Genomic DNA, 16723 nt, shown 5'->3' with positions numbered 1-16723 from the left:
TTATTTAGTATCTTCAAAAACCAATCTGAGAAAATTTTCCACTCACTGGTTTTAGCCGAGCCACTGAGAAAACAAGAAAATCCTCCTGCAAAATTCTCTATAAGATGATATTATCTAAAGACCTGAAGCGTGAAGCCTGGCTTACAACAGTTAACAAAACCACAATGGGATAGCTTCAAAAACGAAATAAAAACATTTCAGAAACCCAATAAAATACTAATTTTATTGGGGGAGGAAGGGGGGAAAGCAGTTAGAAAAATTATCAGCTGTTTAACAACTACTATATTCATGCTAAATAAAAAAAAAATGAAATAACTATCCAATGAAGCAAACTATTCTAAACAGTCCAAACTCTCAGAATATTAAACACCTGTAAGACATTAATGTAATTTATTTCTTATCCATATCTGACTTGTTATCCTATCCTCCAACTTACTCTTCCATCTGTTTTTTACATTGATTATTTTTAGTACCGCAATGTGTTTGATACAGTGCAACGAAGACAGTCCTCTCCTGAAGTAATAGAGGATTTGTTAGTATCAGCAGGTGCCTCTACTCTGTCTCAGATGCTCCAGCATTTCTACTATAAAGCCAGATTCAGTGAGATCTATTCAGTGTACATAGTCTGAAAATATGTACTGTGAAGAATTATTAAAATAACTACTCTGAAATTGCTGTAATGACTACCCAAATCACCAGAATAGAACCTTACGGTTTTATTTGAATCTTTGTGGCCTATTTTAATGCTACTTAGAAAAATCAATCATAAGCTGCATGTATTTCCTTATCTATAATAGTTCTAATACATGCTTAATTTAAAACATGTATCCTGCGGACCTAAAGAAGTTTGTCCCCATTTTGTAAATATTTTCAAAATTGTCAATTCTGTGAAACTTTGGCAAGCATAAGAGATTGTGGGAATTTCACATTTGGATGAATGCAGCTGCCTGATCAGCAGACACTAGGAGGGAGAGAGTCTTCCCCCAACAAAGTGCCTGTACCCTTGAGGAAAGTGCTTGCTATTTTAGATTTCTAGGCACTTTGCAACCCTTATAATTGAGCAAAGCTTCAAAGCTCTACCCTAGAAGGCAGTCAAGTATTATTTCCCTTATTGTATAAATAATTTAACTGAGAGACGGTACAAGATCACTTCAGGCAAAGGTGGGAATAAAAGCCAGGTCTCCACAAAAATCAGTGCCAAATCTTTCACTCACCCACACTGCTTTCAGAATGACCATGCCAAGTCCATGTGCTTGCCTCTCTTGTCTGTAACCACTGGTCTAACCATGAGATGACACTCCCTTCCTAGACCCCAAACTTCACCCCAAACAGTTAGACAAGTTAAATTAGAACTGGGCTGATAATGAAAGCATTGAGTACATGAATGAAGGCACGAAGCTGAGAATGAGAAGAGGAAAAAGGATTGGGAGATGCAGAGGGAGTTGAGAACAGAGGCAGGAAGAAATCAGAGGTGACAAGGGATGAGGAGGTTATGTAGGACTTTGAAAGGGGCTTCTACCTCCTTGTGGAGCTAGAATGAGGTACTGAAAAAGAAAACCAGTGACAGCTTGCTGGGTAAAAGATGACAATGATCAGAGCAGTGGGAGAGGAAGACTGTTTTGGCAGCAGCACTTTGAATAGACTGATGGGGTGAAAAGGTCAGAAGCTAGAAAGGAAGTAATCCTTGCAGTAACCAAGATTAAATAACGACTCACCAATGTTTCAACAGTGGGTATAGTGAGAAAAAGATGGATTTAGGCAATACTAAAATTATGAGATATGGAAGACTTCCTAAGAGACCAATATACACCTCTACCCCAATATAACGTGACCCGATATAACACAAATCCGGATATAACGCGGTAAAGCAGTGCTCCGGGGGGGTGGGGCTGCGCACTCCGGCGGATCAAAGCAAGTTGGATATAACTAAGTAAGATTTTTTGGCTCACGAGGACAGTGTTCTATCGAGGTAGAGGTGTAGTTGCAGAAGGAAAGAGGTTGTGGGCCTAGGAGATAGGGAGGGTATGATAAAGGAAAGGCAAGTAATTCGTTTTCAGATAAATCAATTCTGAATGGATATTGGGACATCTTAGAATTGTCAAAGTACTGTGAACCATTTGGGGTATTTGATTACAAAGAGGATACTGAAGAATTGGAAAAGGTACAGAAAGGGGCAGCAATAATGTGAAAGGCAATCCCAGGATCTGTGTGCTTTACCAATCACACAACGCCCTCTAAAATAAGGAAGCATTAGCCCCATTTTACAGATAGTTCCCCTTTGACCTTGTTCAAGCCACATAGTTAATGTGGCAGTTATAGGAGCAGATCCAGAAACCTGAATGTTCAAGAAGCAAAAGTTGCAGGGGAATGTTTACATTCAAAGTAAAAAGTGATTTCACTGAAATTTAATGTTTTACTGAACATATATGCATTAATTTAGATCTAAATTACGTGATATTTAATTTCTGGCAGAAAAATGATTAAAATATTTCTTAATTTCCATAGACTTTCACTTATGTATTCCTTAGGATGTAATACAATCATTAAAACCTCTTACCTGCAATCATCTATTTGTACTAGAAATCTCACTATATCATGATGACCTTTCAGTACAAGGAGCTCAGTGTAGGGATTCTGTATTTGTTCTTCACCTAAGTTCTGCACGGACGATTTCTAAAAATCCATCAAGAGACATCAATCATGAATACTTCACTTTGTATGTATATAATTCATTTTTAATTAAGTCTTTAGCCATATCTACCATGGAATGTACTTTGAGTTATAGTACAACATTTAAACTGATTTTAAAAAACCTAATAAGCAACAGTCCCTTGTTGTTTTTAGTCATGGTGTTAAAGAACCAGTTGCTTTCTTTAGTTAACAGCTATTGTCTTGAATCCACTTCCTCTCCCAATAAACTATGCCTTTAAATGTCTCATTAAACTGCATTTTTTCTGTGAGGTCTCTCAACCCTATATGATGTCCCCTCTTACCAATAGTTTCATTTTAAAAACTGATATACAAGTTTAAAACAAGAAGAAATGCTTTTAGACATGCAATACATGTTATCCCTTCGGACCTTATCAGGCCAATAATTAAGGCCAATAGCTTAGTAAGATTCAAAAAATGGCTCAATTTCTATAAGAATAGCATACCTGCTTTGGTGAGGTTTGGCTATACCTGGGGTTCTCAAAGTCGGGGGCAGGACCCCTCAGGGGGTTGCAAGCTGGGAGCCTCCCCCCAACCCCTGCTTTGCCTCCAGCATTTATAATGATGCTAAATATATTAAGAAGTGTTTTTAATTTATAAGGGGGGGGGGTGCACTCAGAGGCTTGCTATGTGAAAGGGGTCACCAGTACAAAAGTTTGAGAGCCACTGAGCTATATCCATAGGTTCTGCTGGGTTTCTTGATTGGAGAAAAACATTAAAGGGTAGTTCTCTTCCAACTGCTACCCACTCATGGCACCATAAGGTACCACAGTTAATTAACAATGTTGACCTTTTAAATTGTCATTATTGAGAATCTGAATCAACACCCCCACTAGGAGCACTTGAGACCTTTAAGCTATTGTTTCAGTCTAATTGCACACTCAGGCATATATCCCTGCATTGGTTTTGTACCTAGGCAGGAAATGGAGTTATTGATGGGGGGGAGAAAGGGAAAGGTAGAATAATGAAAACACTAAGGCCCCAATCCACAAAGGTGCTTAGATACCTAAGTCTCAGGTTGAGGTGCCTAAGTCCCTGTTCTAGGCTCCACTGTGAACCACAAGTCTCACCAAATCCTGTAGGCACCTAACCTCTCTCAGGGCACGTCTTTGCTACCCACCAATCTGGCGGGTAGTGATCAATCTATTGGGGATTGACTTATCGTGTCTAGTGAAGACACAATAAAATCGATCCCTGATCACTTTGCCGTTGACTCTGGAAATCCACCACGGCAAGAGGCAGAAGCGGAGTCGACGGCGGCGCAGCAGCGGTCGACTCGCCACCGTCCTCACAGCCAAGTAAGTCGACCTAAAATACGCAACTTCAGCTACACTATTCACATAGCTGAAGTTGCGTATCTTGGGTCGACCCCTCTCCCCCCCCTGTAGTGTAGACCTAGCCTAGGTGTTTGTCCATTTAAATCATGTGTAGGGCCCAAGCCCATATGCATTTGCATGCTATGTTTCCCCCTGCTGAATCAGGTCCCATTCAAAATCTGGACAGAGGAATAAGTGGTGCCCACCTTATAACTTTTAGGCCAGTGGTTAGAGCACTAGTCTGGGAGGGGGAGGACCAAGGTTCAATTCCCCCATCTCTGCCGAAGGAGAAGAAATGATTTGAAGAGAGGTCTCCCACCTTTCAGGAGAGAGCTCTAATCACTAAGCTATAGGATAGTCTAATATGGGCTCCTTCAGTCTCTCCTGTTGAATCTGTTCCACTATGGACAAATAAGGAAAGAATTACTGGAGTGGGAGACTGGATGCTGGGTCTCACACCTCCCAAGAAGGTGCCCCACCCACTGGACTAGAGTCATTCTCTCTCCAGTCCAATGACTGTTTCATTGTGGATAAATACCTAGAGTCAAGGGTCATTTATGGTAAATTGTTCAAGCCCCAAATACCCTTTTTTAGGTGTACAAGTCCAATGACCATTTACATCATCTCATATACAGTAGAACCATTTTATTTCAAATCCTTCTTATATGAAAACCCTTTGCTCAAATTTCAGTTCTGCCCCCAGATAGCATCACTTACACACAAAAAAAGCTCCCCATCCCATCCAACACCCTCTCCATTATCCAAATTAATGCCATGTTCCCCAGTCCCATATTATTATTTAGTATTTCTATTACAACACAACCATTGGCCTCATCAGGATTAGGGTCCTCTTGCATTAGGTTTAGGTTAGGCACCTCCACTTCCATTAATTTCAAGGGGAATTGGTGCCTAAATACCTTTAAGGAGCTGAGCCACAGTGCTGGTTCCAAAGACCTTACAGTGTCAAAGGAGCCAGGCTTTCCTTTAATAGGGACTCAGAGTTGTGCCCTAAAGAACTTAGGCTAGGTCTACACTACGGGGGGGGGGAGGGGGTCGACCTAAGATACGCAACTTCAGCTACGTGAATAGCGTAGCTGAAGTTGCGTATTTTAGGTCGACTTACCTAGCTGTGAGGATGGCGGCGAGTCGACCGCTGCCGTGCCGCTGTCGACTCCGCCTCTTGCCGCGGTGGATTTCTGGAGTCAACAGCAGAGCCATCGGGGATCGATTTTATCACGTCTTCACTAGATGCGATAAGTCAATCCCCAATAGATCGATTGCTACCCGCTGATCCAGCAGGTAGTGAAGACGTGCCCTTAGTAAGAAGGTATGTGTTACACACACTAGCGTTTTGGGTGCCTTCAGCCTCCGCTAGATCTGAAATCCTGGCACGTTTTCAGGCTTGGGCTCTGCCAGGCCTGGGAGGGGGCTACTTGTTTCTTTTGGAGTGTAGGGAAGCTGTGTCAGAGCCACAGCCTTGAGAACCTCTGCAAAGAGAAAACTGATCTGATGGGATCCTGCCCTCCTCACCCAGCCTGCCCCTGTCCCCGCCCCCATTTGCTCCCAGCATGAGCCTGCCCCTATCCACCGCTCTTTGCAGAGCCTGTCCCCCTCCCCATTAACCCCTTCCTGCAGAGCCTGCCCCATCCCCATTCATGCCTCTCCGCACAGCCTGCACTGCCCCCAACCCTTCACCCCCTCCCCGACCTGCCTGCTCCTGACCCCGCCCCGTTCGCCCCCCACCCCACCCCGCACAGCCTGCCCCTCCCCCAACCCTTCACCCCCTCCCCGACCTGCCTGCTCCTGACCCCGCCCCGTTCGCCCCCCACCCCACCCCGCACAGCCTGCCCCTCCCCCAACCCTTCACCCCCTCCCCGACCTGCCTGCTCCTGACCCCGCCCCGTTCGCCCCGCCCCCATCCTACCCGTCTTCAGTTCACTCGTCCCTCCCCCAGGGACAGGGCTGCTGCTTTACCTCGGAGAGTCCCTGCGGCTCCCGGCCGCCTCCCATCAGCCATCGCAGCATCGGGAGTCCAGCTGGGCCGGAATGAAATCAACGCCTGGGGAGGGGCACCTCGCCCGAACAGCCCCCTGAAGCTTGGATTTTGTCCCTCGCTGCCTCCCGTACGTGGGACTGGCAGCGCCCTGGAGCAAAGCGGCCGAAGCTCTGTGGCTTCCGGTGGCGTCTGCCGCGCTTAGCTCCAGAGCCAGGCAAAGGGCTAAGAGTGCCGAGCAACTGATCAGCCCTTGCTCCATTGTTCCCTCTTAGTCCGCTCCTCTCCAAGCTAACTGATCAACATCTCTTCAGTCTCTTCATACAAGTCTTTTTCCGGGCCCCTGATCGTTCTCATCACCTTTTCTGAACCTCCCCCCTTTACTTCTGCAATATCCTCGGGTGAATTATATTGCACACACTCTTCAAATGAGGCCACACCATTGATTTATGTAAAGGCATATTTTTTGTATTCTTCACCATCTCTTTCCTTATGCATCCTAACATCTTGACTGCAGGTGTACATTGAGCAGAGGTTTTCACTGAGCTGTCTACAGTGACATGTATCAGAGGGGTAGCCGTGTTAGTCTGAATCTGTAAAAAGCAACAGAGGGTCCTGTGGCACCTTTAAGACTAACAGAAGTATTGGGAGCATAAGCTTTCGTGGGTAAGAACCTCACTTCTTCAGATGCAAGCGAAGAAGAAGTGAGGTTCTTACCCACGAAAGCTTATGCTCCCAATACTTCTGTTAGTCTTAAAGGTGCCACAGGACCCTCTGTTGCTTTTTACAGTGACATAAATCCCTTTCTTGAATTGATACCAGTCATTTAGGCCCCTGTAAGGGGTATGAGTAATTTTTTTTTCCCTCCAATGTGCATAGTTGGCAGGTATCAACATAGAATTGAATTTGCCATGGTGTTGCCCATTCATCTAGCTTGTTATGATCTCTCTGAAGTTGCTCACTGTTCCCTCTGGCCCTGACTAGTGTAATCAACCTTTGTCGACATTTACTGTTCTTTGAGGTACCACGAATTTCCCATATACCCACAGTAGGAATAACTGTGGTATCTCTGATACTATAGTATGGTAATCAAATGCTGATCTTTTAATGGTGACCAATTTATGCATTGGAGGAAAGTGTATTTGGGTCTGAAATGAGGCATTATTCCTTGTAAAAAGTAAAGTTTAACTAGTATTGGTGAAACCTGAAGGAGTTCAAAATGAAGGATGGCACCTGATCTTTAAATGTTACGTAACTATTTTAGTCTCATAATTATGTATGTGCTAGTTGGTAGAGTGTCAACTTTAACTATAGTTCCATAACTTTGGTGAGTTTTTACCAATCTTAAACCATTGACCTCAAGCATAATGTGAACTCAGTATTTAAAGAAAAATGGCTTGTTATGCCAAATTGATGCTCCAATTTCAGTGGGTCATCCCGCAAACTAATCATTGGAACTAATTACATAAATTAAGTATATGAGTGTTTGCATAGGATCAGATCCTAAAGGTGTCTTGATACATGGTTGTTGATAAATTGCTTGACCACACTTTGGTTCATTATTTCATTATGAAATATACTCATCGTCAGTCAGGTTTATTAATATGGTACAGGGGAAAAGGTTTTATATGATACCAGTGTCCTAAGAACAGTCCCGTGCCACAATGTTACATTCATCTTATGCAGAAGGTATGCTCCCCAAGTTACACATTACAGCTGCTACTATTTATATGATTTTACATATTGTTTACACATCACTAAAATCCAACCCATCAGTTTCCCACAGTTCCCTAACTTGCTGTTATGTTCCTTCCTTATGTTTGTTTTGGATACTAGCATTCCAGGTACTGGTTCGTGAAGGTACTTCCTTAGCTTGTACTAAGATATAAAGCAAATGTATCTTGATTTTGACAAATTTCCTACCTTCTTGTGCCATTGCTTACTTCAGCAAATGCAGCGTGTTAGGGAATACTTAACATAAGTGAACAGGATTATGATATATGCTAGTTTAGACTATATCACTGTTACAATATTTATGCTTCATGTTATTGGTGCTTAATGCAATATGGTGCATATAATACATATTATTAATATGATTTATATGTGTACACTAGCCAGCATATATTGGGCAACATGGTAGATTGGTAATGCCCACACATTACTAATCTCCAGCAGCTACTTGGTGTCTTCTGTGAAATGGCAAGGGAAGAGCAGTCTCAGCCCAGCTCCTCTTGGGGAGGCATGCACTTCACAAAAATATCACAGGTGGACTAATTGCAGCCCTTATTGGCAGTCTCAGCAGACAATGTAAGATAGACATAGAAATTAAAAAGAAGAACAGGAGTACTTGTGGCACCTTAGAGACTAACAAATTTGTTAGTCTCTAAGGTGCCACAAGTACTCCTGTTCTTCTTTTTGCGGATACAGACTAACACGGCTGTTACTCTGAAACTTGTCATAGAAATTAAACTATTTTACCCATATTGGCATCCCCTCCAGAGACTGCAACAGGAAGGGGTGCTCTCACTGCACTAGCCAATTTAACCAAGCCAGGGAGAGGAGGGGGATCTCCCTTCTTTCTTTTAACAGAGGAGAGGTATGCTTCCCTGTCGCCCCCTCCCCCCACCATCCCCTGCCCTTACTTTAACCTCTACCTCTTGATCTATGATGGACACGTATTGAGGAGGCAGGGTGGGGAAATTTTCCCTCCTGCTGGCCATGCTGTACAGTACCTACTATGAAAAGATACAAAGCTTTGGCCTTTATGGCTGTCCATCTGGTGCATTTCATGAGCGTTACATTCTTTTTTTAAAGACCATTTAATAATAAATCCTTTAAAGCAAGAACTGGAAATTTGTCATGCACCTAAATGCAGATGTAAATTGAGCTAAGACCTTGTATATTAGGCCGTGAATATGTTGGGTCTGATAGAACAGTGCCGTTTGTCGTATAGCTTTCCTGACTTGGCTTTTGCCAGATCCATAATCAAAATTCTAATTTTGGGCACCTTTTTAATTCTCTCCTTAAACTAATACACACTCTGTTGCCCAATCTCTCAACTCATTTTCTCCATTACACTAATTTTGAATAGGCTGTGAAATTCTTTGCTTCTTTTCTAAAAGGCTTCTTGCCACCAGTTTTTGTATTCTAAACAGCGAATTTGTAGTGCACTTCATGGACACCAGGAAGCACCAATGTAGAAGAACATTAAATTGAACTTCCTGTATGTATTCCTAATGGCTTTTCATTCATAATTACAATATTTGTAATGAGTGTCCTAGTGATAACATAAATCCACCAGAATGTATTCCATTGCCTGATTTAGCTGCAGATTGTTGATTTAATGACTTATTAGCATCTGCCACAGTCAGTCAACAGTGGATCATATTAAGGCTCTATACAATGTGAGCACGGCATTTTTATTTTCTCACCACGTTATCCATGAAACAATTATTAATAATATGAAGCTGTTCATAAAGTCATCTGCAATTCTATTAACTCAGGTTAGTTTACTGTCAGCATCTAGAAGTTTACACGGATGAGTTTAATTGATACACAAATGTACATGAACATATATAAACAACATGCACATGCATATGTATGCATAACTATATCTACACTAGCACCTTTGTCAGTAAAACTTTTGTCGGTCGGGGTGTGAAAAAACACACCTCTGACCGACGAAAGGTTCACTAACAAAAGCGCTGGTGTGGACAGCGCAATGTCGGCGGGAGACAATCTCCCACCGACAGAGCTACCACTGCTTGTTAGGATGGTTTAATTATGCCAGTGGGAGAGTTCTCTCCTGCCAGCATAAAGCGGTTACATGGGAGACTTTACAGCAACATAGCTGCAGTAGTACAGCTGTGCCGCTGTAAGATCTGTTGTGTAGACACGACCTAATAAATACACACAGGAGTATATATAATATAAGAACTGAGACAATTATTGAACAAATTATGCTGCTTTTTCAATTTGTGAATTGTCTGCAACTTTTTCATATTTATGTAGTTGAAATTATTCTCCAAATAATTTCTACAAATACCTTTTGTCTTGTAGATTGTGTGTGAGCAGTTTGAAGCAGGTACATAGAAACATTTGGAATCGTGCTTTTTTTTTTAAGAGCTTAGGGGGAATTTTTGGGGAGCAGCAACTAGAAATATCTTTGAGGTTTAATCCGTTGCGTTTGAGCTTCAAAATCGGTGCCTAATCCAGACAGTTCTTATACCTTATTTCTAAATAAAAATATGAGATGACAAGTGTCTGCAAAAATTTCACACTCCACTAGTATCAAATACAATCCAAAACATTTTACATGTTAAAAAACCCAAGGTAGACACAGACCAGTTCAGCCACACAAATAGGATATTTTAATGGGAAGAATAATGGTTACATCTCAGTCTGGCCAATGGATTTCTTAATTCTCCATAAATTCCACTGTATGCACAACCAGTGTTGTCTGCCCAAGAGGGTTCCCTTTTTATTGTTTTATGTATTCAATTTTTGTCATCTTGCACTTGTCATAAATCTCCAGGTGCAATTACAATACCAAGTGTAAAAACATACAAAAATCAATTATTCAAAACAACTACATTGACACTGACAAAAAAGAACTCTCCCACATCTGTAAAAAGAAAATAATTATCTCTACTTAATCCATCTACCCAGAAAGAGCTCAAATATTCTATTTTACGTAGGTTCTTATGCTGCACTCCTCACTGTAGTATCAGAGCACCTTCTGGTTGTGGATTAGACAATGTTACTAACAACTGCCCTGTTTGTTCTCTCATCCTCTCTCCAGGGGAAGCAGTGTGTGCAGTGGAGTGTATTGTTTTGGTAGGGTGTTTGTTTATTTATTTTTTAATATATATGTTTGTTAGAGGAGGCAAGGTCAAATAAATGTGCCTGGCACTTGGAGTGGAAAGCAGTGAGGTTTGTCATGGTTCTTAGTTCTTGTGGGAGTTCATTCCACAGTTTCAGACGAGCTCCTAAGAAAGTTCTGTTTCCTGTACAGATGAGCTTTCCACTTATTTTAGAGCTTTCCATTGTGCTAGAGGAGCAAAGTTGTCAAGCAGAATCTTCAGATATCCTGGGCCCAGGTCATGGAGCACCTTTAAGATGAGGGCCAAGACCTTGAATTTGATTCAAAATTCTATGGGAAGCCAGCATAGAGAGTGGAAAACAAATGTGATGTTCTAGTGGTAGCCTGTGTTACTGGGGAGACAGGCTGCAGAATTCTGTACTAGTTTGACTTTCCTAAATGCTGAAAATTTCATGCCCAGGTATATCACATTGCTGTAGTCTAGCTGAGAAGTAAAGAAGGCTTGAAAAACTGAGGCCAGGTCATTATCCACCAGGATGGGTCAGAGTCTTCTAGGCAACTAGAGATGGTAGATAGTATTATTTGCCTATGCTGCTATGTGAGAACTCCGCATCAGTTAGGAACCCAAGAGTACTCCTAAACTACAGACTGAATTGACAAATTGTGGGTGTGAACCTTCAGTCAAAAGAGATGTCACTGTGGCTGCAAACTCTTCAAAATACAGTAAAAGCTGTTTTATCCGGGATGTGGGGGAACGGGAGGGGTGCCGGTAAATGAAAAATGCCAGTTAACTAAGAGGGAGGGAGTTTGGGTGCAGGGTTGGGGCGTAGGATGGGATGTAGGCCTGGGCTCTGGGAGGGAGTTTGGGTGCGGGAGGGGGCTCGGAGCAGCAGGTTGGGGCATGGAAGGGTGTGCAGGGTGCCATATCTGGGGGGCACTCACCTTGGGCGACTTCCTGCAAGTGGTGACCCCTGTCCCGGGTGCTCCTAGGCGGAGGCGCGGCAGGCGGCTCCACGCATTTCCCCCGCCCGCCTCGTCCTCGTTCCGCTGGGAACCGTGGCCAATGGGAGCTGCGGGGGCAGCGTCTAGGAACAGCCTCTGCCTAGGAGCAGCCCAGACAGGTTGCCGCTTGCGGGGAGCCGCCCAACGTGAGCGTCCCCCGGATCTGGCACCCCACACCCAAACCCCTCCTAGAGCCTGCGCTCCACACCCCAACTCCCACTCCCCAACCCCTTGCCTGCCCTGCGGCAACCAGACTATAAACCGGAATTTCAATGAAGATCAGAAATGCCAGTTTATAGAGCTTTCCAGTTAGTGAAGTACCAGATAAAACAGCTTTTTACTGTACTTTCCTCTGCCCACCAGCATCAATTCTGTCTTGCTCAGGTTCAGATTCAACCAACTGTTCTTCATCAATGAACTGGTCTGGTCCAAGCACTGGGCCATCTTGGTGGTAGTGGTATGGTTGTATGTGGTGAATGATAGGTAGAACTGTGTGTCATCTGCATATAGCTGGCGTTTGAGAGCATGTTGCCTGACCAAATCATCTAGTAGATGCTTATAGATGTTGAAAAAGACCAGCAAGAAAATTGAACCTCATGGGACTCCACTAATGAGGGGTCTGGCGGTAGAGGTACAGTTTCCCATCACTACTTGTTGGGTGCATTCCTCCAGGAAGAACGCACACCATTTTGGAGCATTCCCCTAAACCTTTGCCACCTCTCTCAAGTGGGACAGCAGCAGTATTTCATGGTTGACCGTGTTGAATGCTGTAGAGGGGTCCAGGAAGATGAGAATGGATGTCTGCCCTGTATCCATTGACAGCAGGAGATTATTTATCACTGCCAGTAAAGCAGTTTCAGTTCCATGTCCTGGCCTGAATCCAGATTTTGCCAGGTCTAGAACATGAGCTTCAGCTAGACTAACTTGTCATTGGCCTTTGGCTATCTTCTCTATGACCTTGCTTCCGAATGGGAGGTTTGATTATGGGAAGTAGTTGGTTAGAAGTGATGTATCTTCGGGGGTTTTCTTCACTGTTGGTTGGACCATTGCATGTTTGAAGGAGGAAGGGAAGATTCCTTATCTGAAAGAAGTGTTGACTATTTTGGTCAGGAGTGGCACCAGTTGCTCATAATTTTTTTCACAAACAAGGAAGGGAATAGGTTGATTTTACAAATAATAAATATTACACTGGTCTACAATTTTTGAGAAGTCGTCTGCTTCAGAGATAAAATGTGCTATTTATTATGTATTTTGATGTGCTGAATTCAAATATGACAATTAAAACAACTGATTGGCTACTGTTTCTAAGATATTTAAGTTTTTACATTTTAGGTCTATGTATGTTGTGTAGATAGTAGAGTTTTAATCATAAATTGTAAACCTAGGTCTTTTCATGTGTTTATGGTTGCTTTACATGATACTATTTCACCTGTCCTATTTATGTAACACTTTAATAATCAGCAAAAGGGTTATATAAATAAAATTTATTATGAAACAAAAGGGAAAAAACTATTATGTACATAGTTTAGTCCTATTCAGTGTCTACTTGGCGCTTCTTGGCTTGCCTCTTGTATTCATTAAATGCAGCATCTCTTGTCACTGTCCAGCAATAGTCTGCAAGCACTGATGGGCTCCATTTGCCCCGATAGCGTTTCTCCATTGTTGCAATGTCCTGGTGAAATCGCTCACCGTGTTCGTCGCTCACTGCTCCGCAGTTCGGTGGAAAAAAATCTAGATGAGAGTGCAAAAAATGTATCTTTAGTGACATGTTGCAACCAAGGCTTTTGTATGCCTTGAGGAGGTTTTCCACCAACAACCTGTAGTTGTCTGCCTTGTTGTTTCCGAGAAAATTTATTGCCACTAACTGGAAGGCTTTCCATGCCGTCTTTTCCTTGCCACGCAGTGCATGGTCAAATGCATCATCTCGAAGAAGTTCACGAATCTGAGGACCAACAAAGACACCTTCCTTTATCTTAGCTTCACTTAACCTTGGAAATTTTCCACGGAGGTACTTGAAAGCTGCTTGTGTTTTGTCAATGGCCTTGACAAAGTTCTTCCTCAGGCCCAGCTTGATGTGTAAGGGTGGTAACAAAATCTTCCTTGATTCAACAAGTGGTGGATGCTGAACACTTTTCCTCCCAGGCTCCAATGACTGTCGGAGTGGCCAATCTTTCTTGATGTAGTGGGAATCTCTTGCACGACTATCCCATTCGCAGAGAAAACAGCAGTACTTTGTGTATCCAGTCTGCAGACCAAGCAAGAGAGCAACAACCTTCAAATCGCCACAAAGCTGCCACTGATGTTGGTCATAGTTTGTGCACCTCAAAAGTTGTTTCATGTTGTCATAGGTTTCCTTCATATGGACTTCATGACCAACTGGAATTGATGGCAAAACATTGCCATTATGCAGTAAAACAGCTTTAAGACTCGTCTTCGATGAATCAATGAACAGTCTCCATTCATCTGGATCATGAATGATGTTGAGGGCTGCCATCACACCATCGATGTTGTTGCAGGCTACAAGATCACCTTCCATGAAGAAGAATGGGACAAGATCCTTTTGACGGTCACGGAACATGGAAACCCTAACATCACATGCCAGGAGATTCCACTGCTGTAGTCTGGAGCCCAACAGCTCTGCCTTACTCTTGGGTAGTTCCAAATCCCTGACAAGGTCATTCAGTTCACCTTGTGTTATGAGGTGTGGTTCAGAGGAGGAGGATGGGAGAAAATGTGGGTCCTGTGACATTGATGGTTCAGGACCAGAAGTTTCATCCTCTTCCTCGTCTGACTCAAGTGAGAATGATTCTGGTGCATCAGGAACCGGCAGTCCTTCTCCGTGGAGTACTGGGCGTATAGCTGATGGAATGTTTGGATAATGCACAGTCCACTTTTTCTTCTTTGACACACCTTTCCCAACTGGAGGCACCATGCAGAAGTAACAATTGCTGGTCTGATCTGTTGGCTCTCTCCAAATCATTGGCACTGCAAAAGGCATAGATTTCCTTTTCCTGTTCAACCACAGGCGAAGATTTGTTGCACAAGTGTTGTAGCATATGTGTGGGGCCCACCTCTTGTCCTGATCTCCAATTTTGCAGCCAAAATAAAGATGATAGGCTTTCTTAACCAGAGTGGTTATACTGCGCTTTTGTGATGCAAAAGTCACTTCACCACAAACATAGCAGAAGTTATCTGCACTGTTCACACAAGTACGAGGCATCTCTGCTCACTTTGGCTAAACAGAAATGTGTCCCTTTGCAAAATCAAACACTGACAAATAAAAGAGCACGACACTGTATGATTTCTAGAGCTGATATAGGGCAATTTGTTCAGCAGAGTGATGTAAGCTTCATTATGATTGCATCGTCCATGACTTCTAGGAATAACATGATGCAATTCATATCATGTATGATGCAATACCAGCTTCAGATTGCATCATTCATTGTTTTGCCTCAAAAGCAAGTACTGTCCAAACCCAGTCATAGATTTATTCCCAGATCCAGTCAAAGATGTATTTTAGTCATTTCTGGTTTAAATTGAGATCCCTTCCCTTTATAACTCACTTATCCTCCGCCATTCCCAAGTCAAGGGTCGTATACACTGACCCAATAGCATATCTTGAAAACTAGAGCCAATCAACAATTTTAAGCATCATTTTCGTTCTAAGTGACCCAGAATTAGTAAAGTTTGACTACATTTATTTCAGAAGCATTTTGGCTGTAGAGCAGTGTTATTGGACCTTACAATGTATCCCGAAGATCATTGTACTTGGGGGAAGCAAGTTCACAGCCTAGGGGCCCTCCTTATAATACCCAGACTCAAGGGGTGAAATCCTGGTCCCATAAGCTAGGGTTTCAACCTAGATGTATAAATGTTGGGACTGTAATCTTAAATACTTCAGTCGATCTTACCTGTCAAGCGATAGCACTGCTCTACAGTCAAAAGGATCTTGTCCCATTCTTCTTCATGGAAGGTGATCTTGTAGCCTGCAACAACATTGATGGTGTGATGGCAGCCCTCAACATCGTTCATGATCCAGATGAGTGGAGACTGTTCATTGATTCATTGAAGATGAGTCTTAAAGCTGTTTTACTGTATAATGGCAATGTCAATTCCAGTTGGTCATGAAGTCCATATGAAGGAAACCTATGACAACATGAAACAACTTTTGAGGTGCACAAACTATGACCAACATCAGTGGCAGCTTTGTGGCGATTTGAAGGTTGTTGCTCTCTTGCTTGGTCTGCAGACTGGATACACAAAGTACTGCTGTTTTCTCTGCGAATGGGATAGTCATGCAAGAGATTCCCACTACATCAAGAAAGATTGGCCACTCCGACAGTCATTGGAGCCTGGGAGGAAAAGTGTTCAGCATCCACCACTTGTTGAATCAAGGAAGATTTTGTTACCATGCTTACACATCAAGCTGGGCCTGAGGAAGAACTTTGTCAAGGCCATTGACAAAACACAAGCAGCTTTCAAGTACCTCCGTGGAAAATTTCCAAGGTTAAGTGAAGCTAAGATAAAGGAAGGTGTCTTTGTTGGTCCTCAGATTCGTGAACTTCTTCGAGATGATGCATTTGACCATGCACTGCGTGGCAAGGAAAAGACGGCATGGAAAGCCTTCCAGTTAGTGGCAATAAATTTTCTCGGAAACAACAAGGCAGACAACTACAGGTTGTTGGTGGAAAACCTCCTCAAGGCATACAAAAGCCTTGGTTGCAACACGTCACTAAAGATACATTTTTTGCACTCTCATCTAGATTTTTTTCCACCGAACTGCAGAGCAGTGAGTGACGAGCACGGCGAGCGATTTCACCAGGACATTGCAACAATGGAGAAACGCTATCAGGGCAAATGGAGCCCATCAATGCTTGCAGA

At 42.9% G+C, this 16723-nt stretch overlaps 1 protein-coding gene across 1 annotated transcript in view; it reads right to left on the bottom strand.

Moving 5' to 3' along the window:
• Positions 1–6225, bottom strand: part of WDR41 (WD repeat domain 41) — a 34258-nt gene extending 28033 nt beyond the window's left edge. Inside the window, exons 1-2 of the mRNA XM_034773389.1 lie at positions 6000–6225; positions 2558–2673 (exon numbers count right to left, since the gene is read on the bottom strand). Of these exons, the coding sequence (XP_034629280.1) occupies positions 2558–2673; positions 6000–6050 (167 nt within the window). The 5' untranslated portion in view covers positions 6051–6225. The remainder of the gene's footprint in view (positions 1–2557; positions 2674–5999) is intronic.
• Positions 6226–16723: the final 10498 nt, after the last annotated feature.

This window comes from Trachemys scripta, chromosome 6 (genome assembly GCF_013100865.1).
Source record: "Trachemys scripta elegans isolate TJP31775 chromosome 6, CAS_Tse_1.0, whole genome shotgun sequence".
Lineage (NCBI taxonomy): Eukaryota > Metazoa > Chordata > Testudines > Emydidae > Trachemys > Trachemys scripta.
The sequence above is the reverse complement of the archived record's forward strand: the minus strand, read 5'-3'. Positions and strand labels throughout refer to the sequence as shown.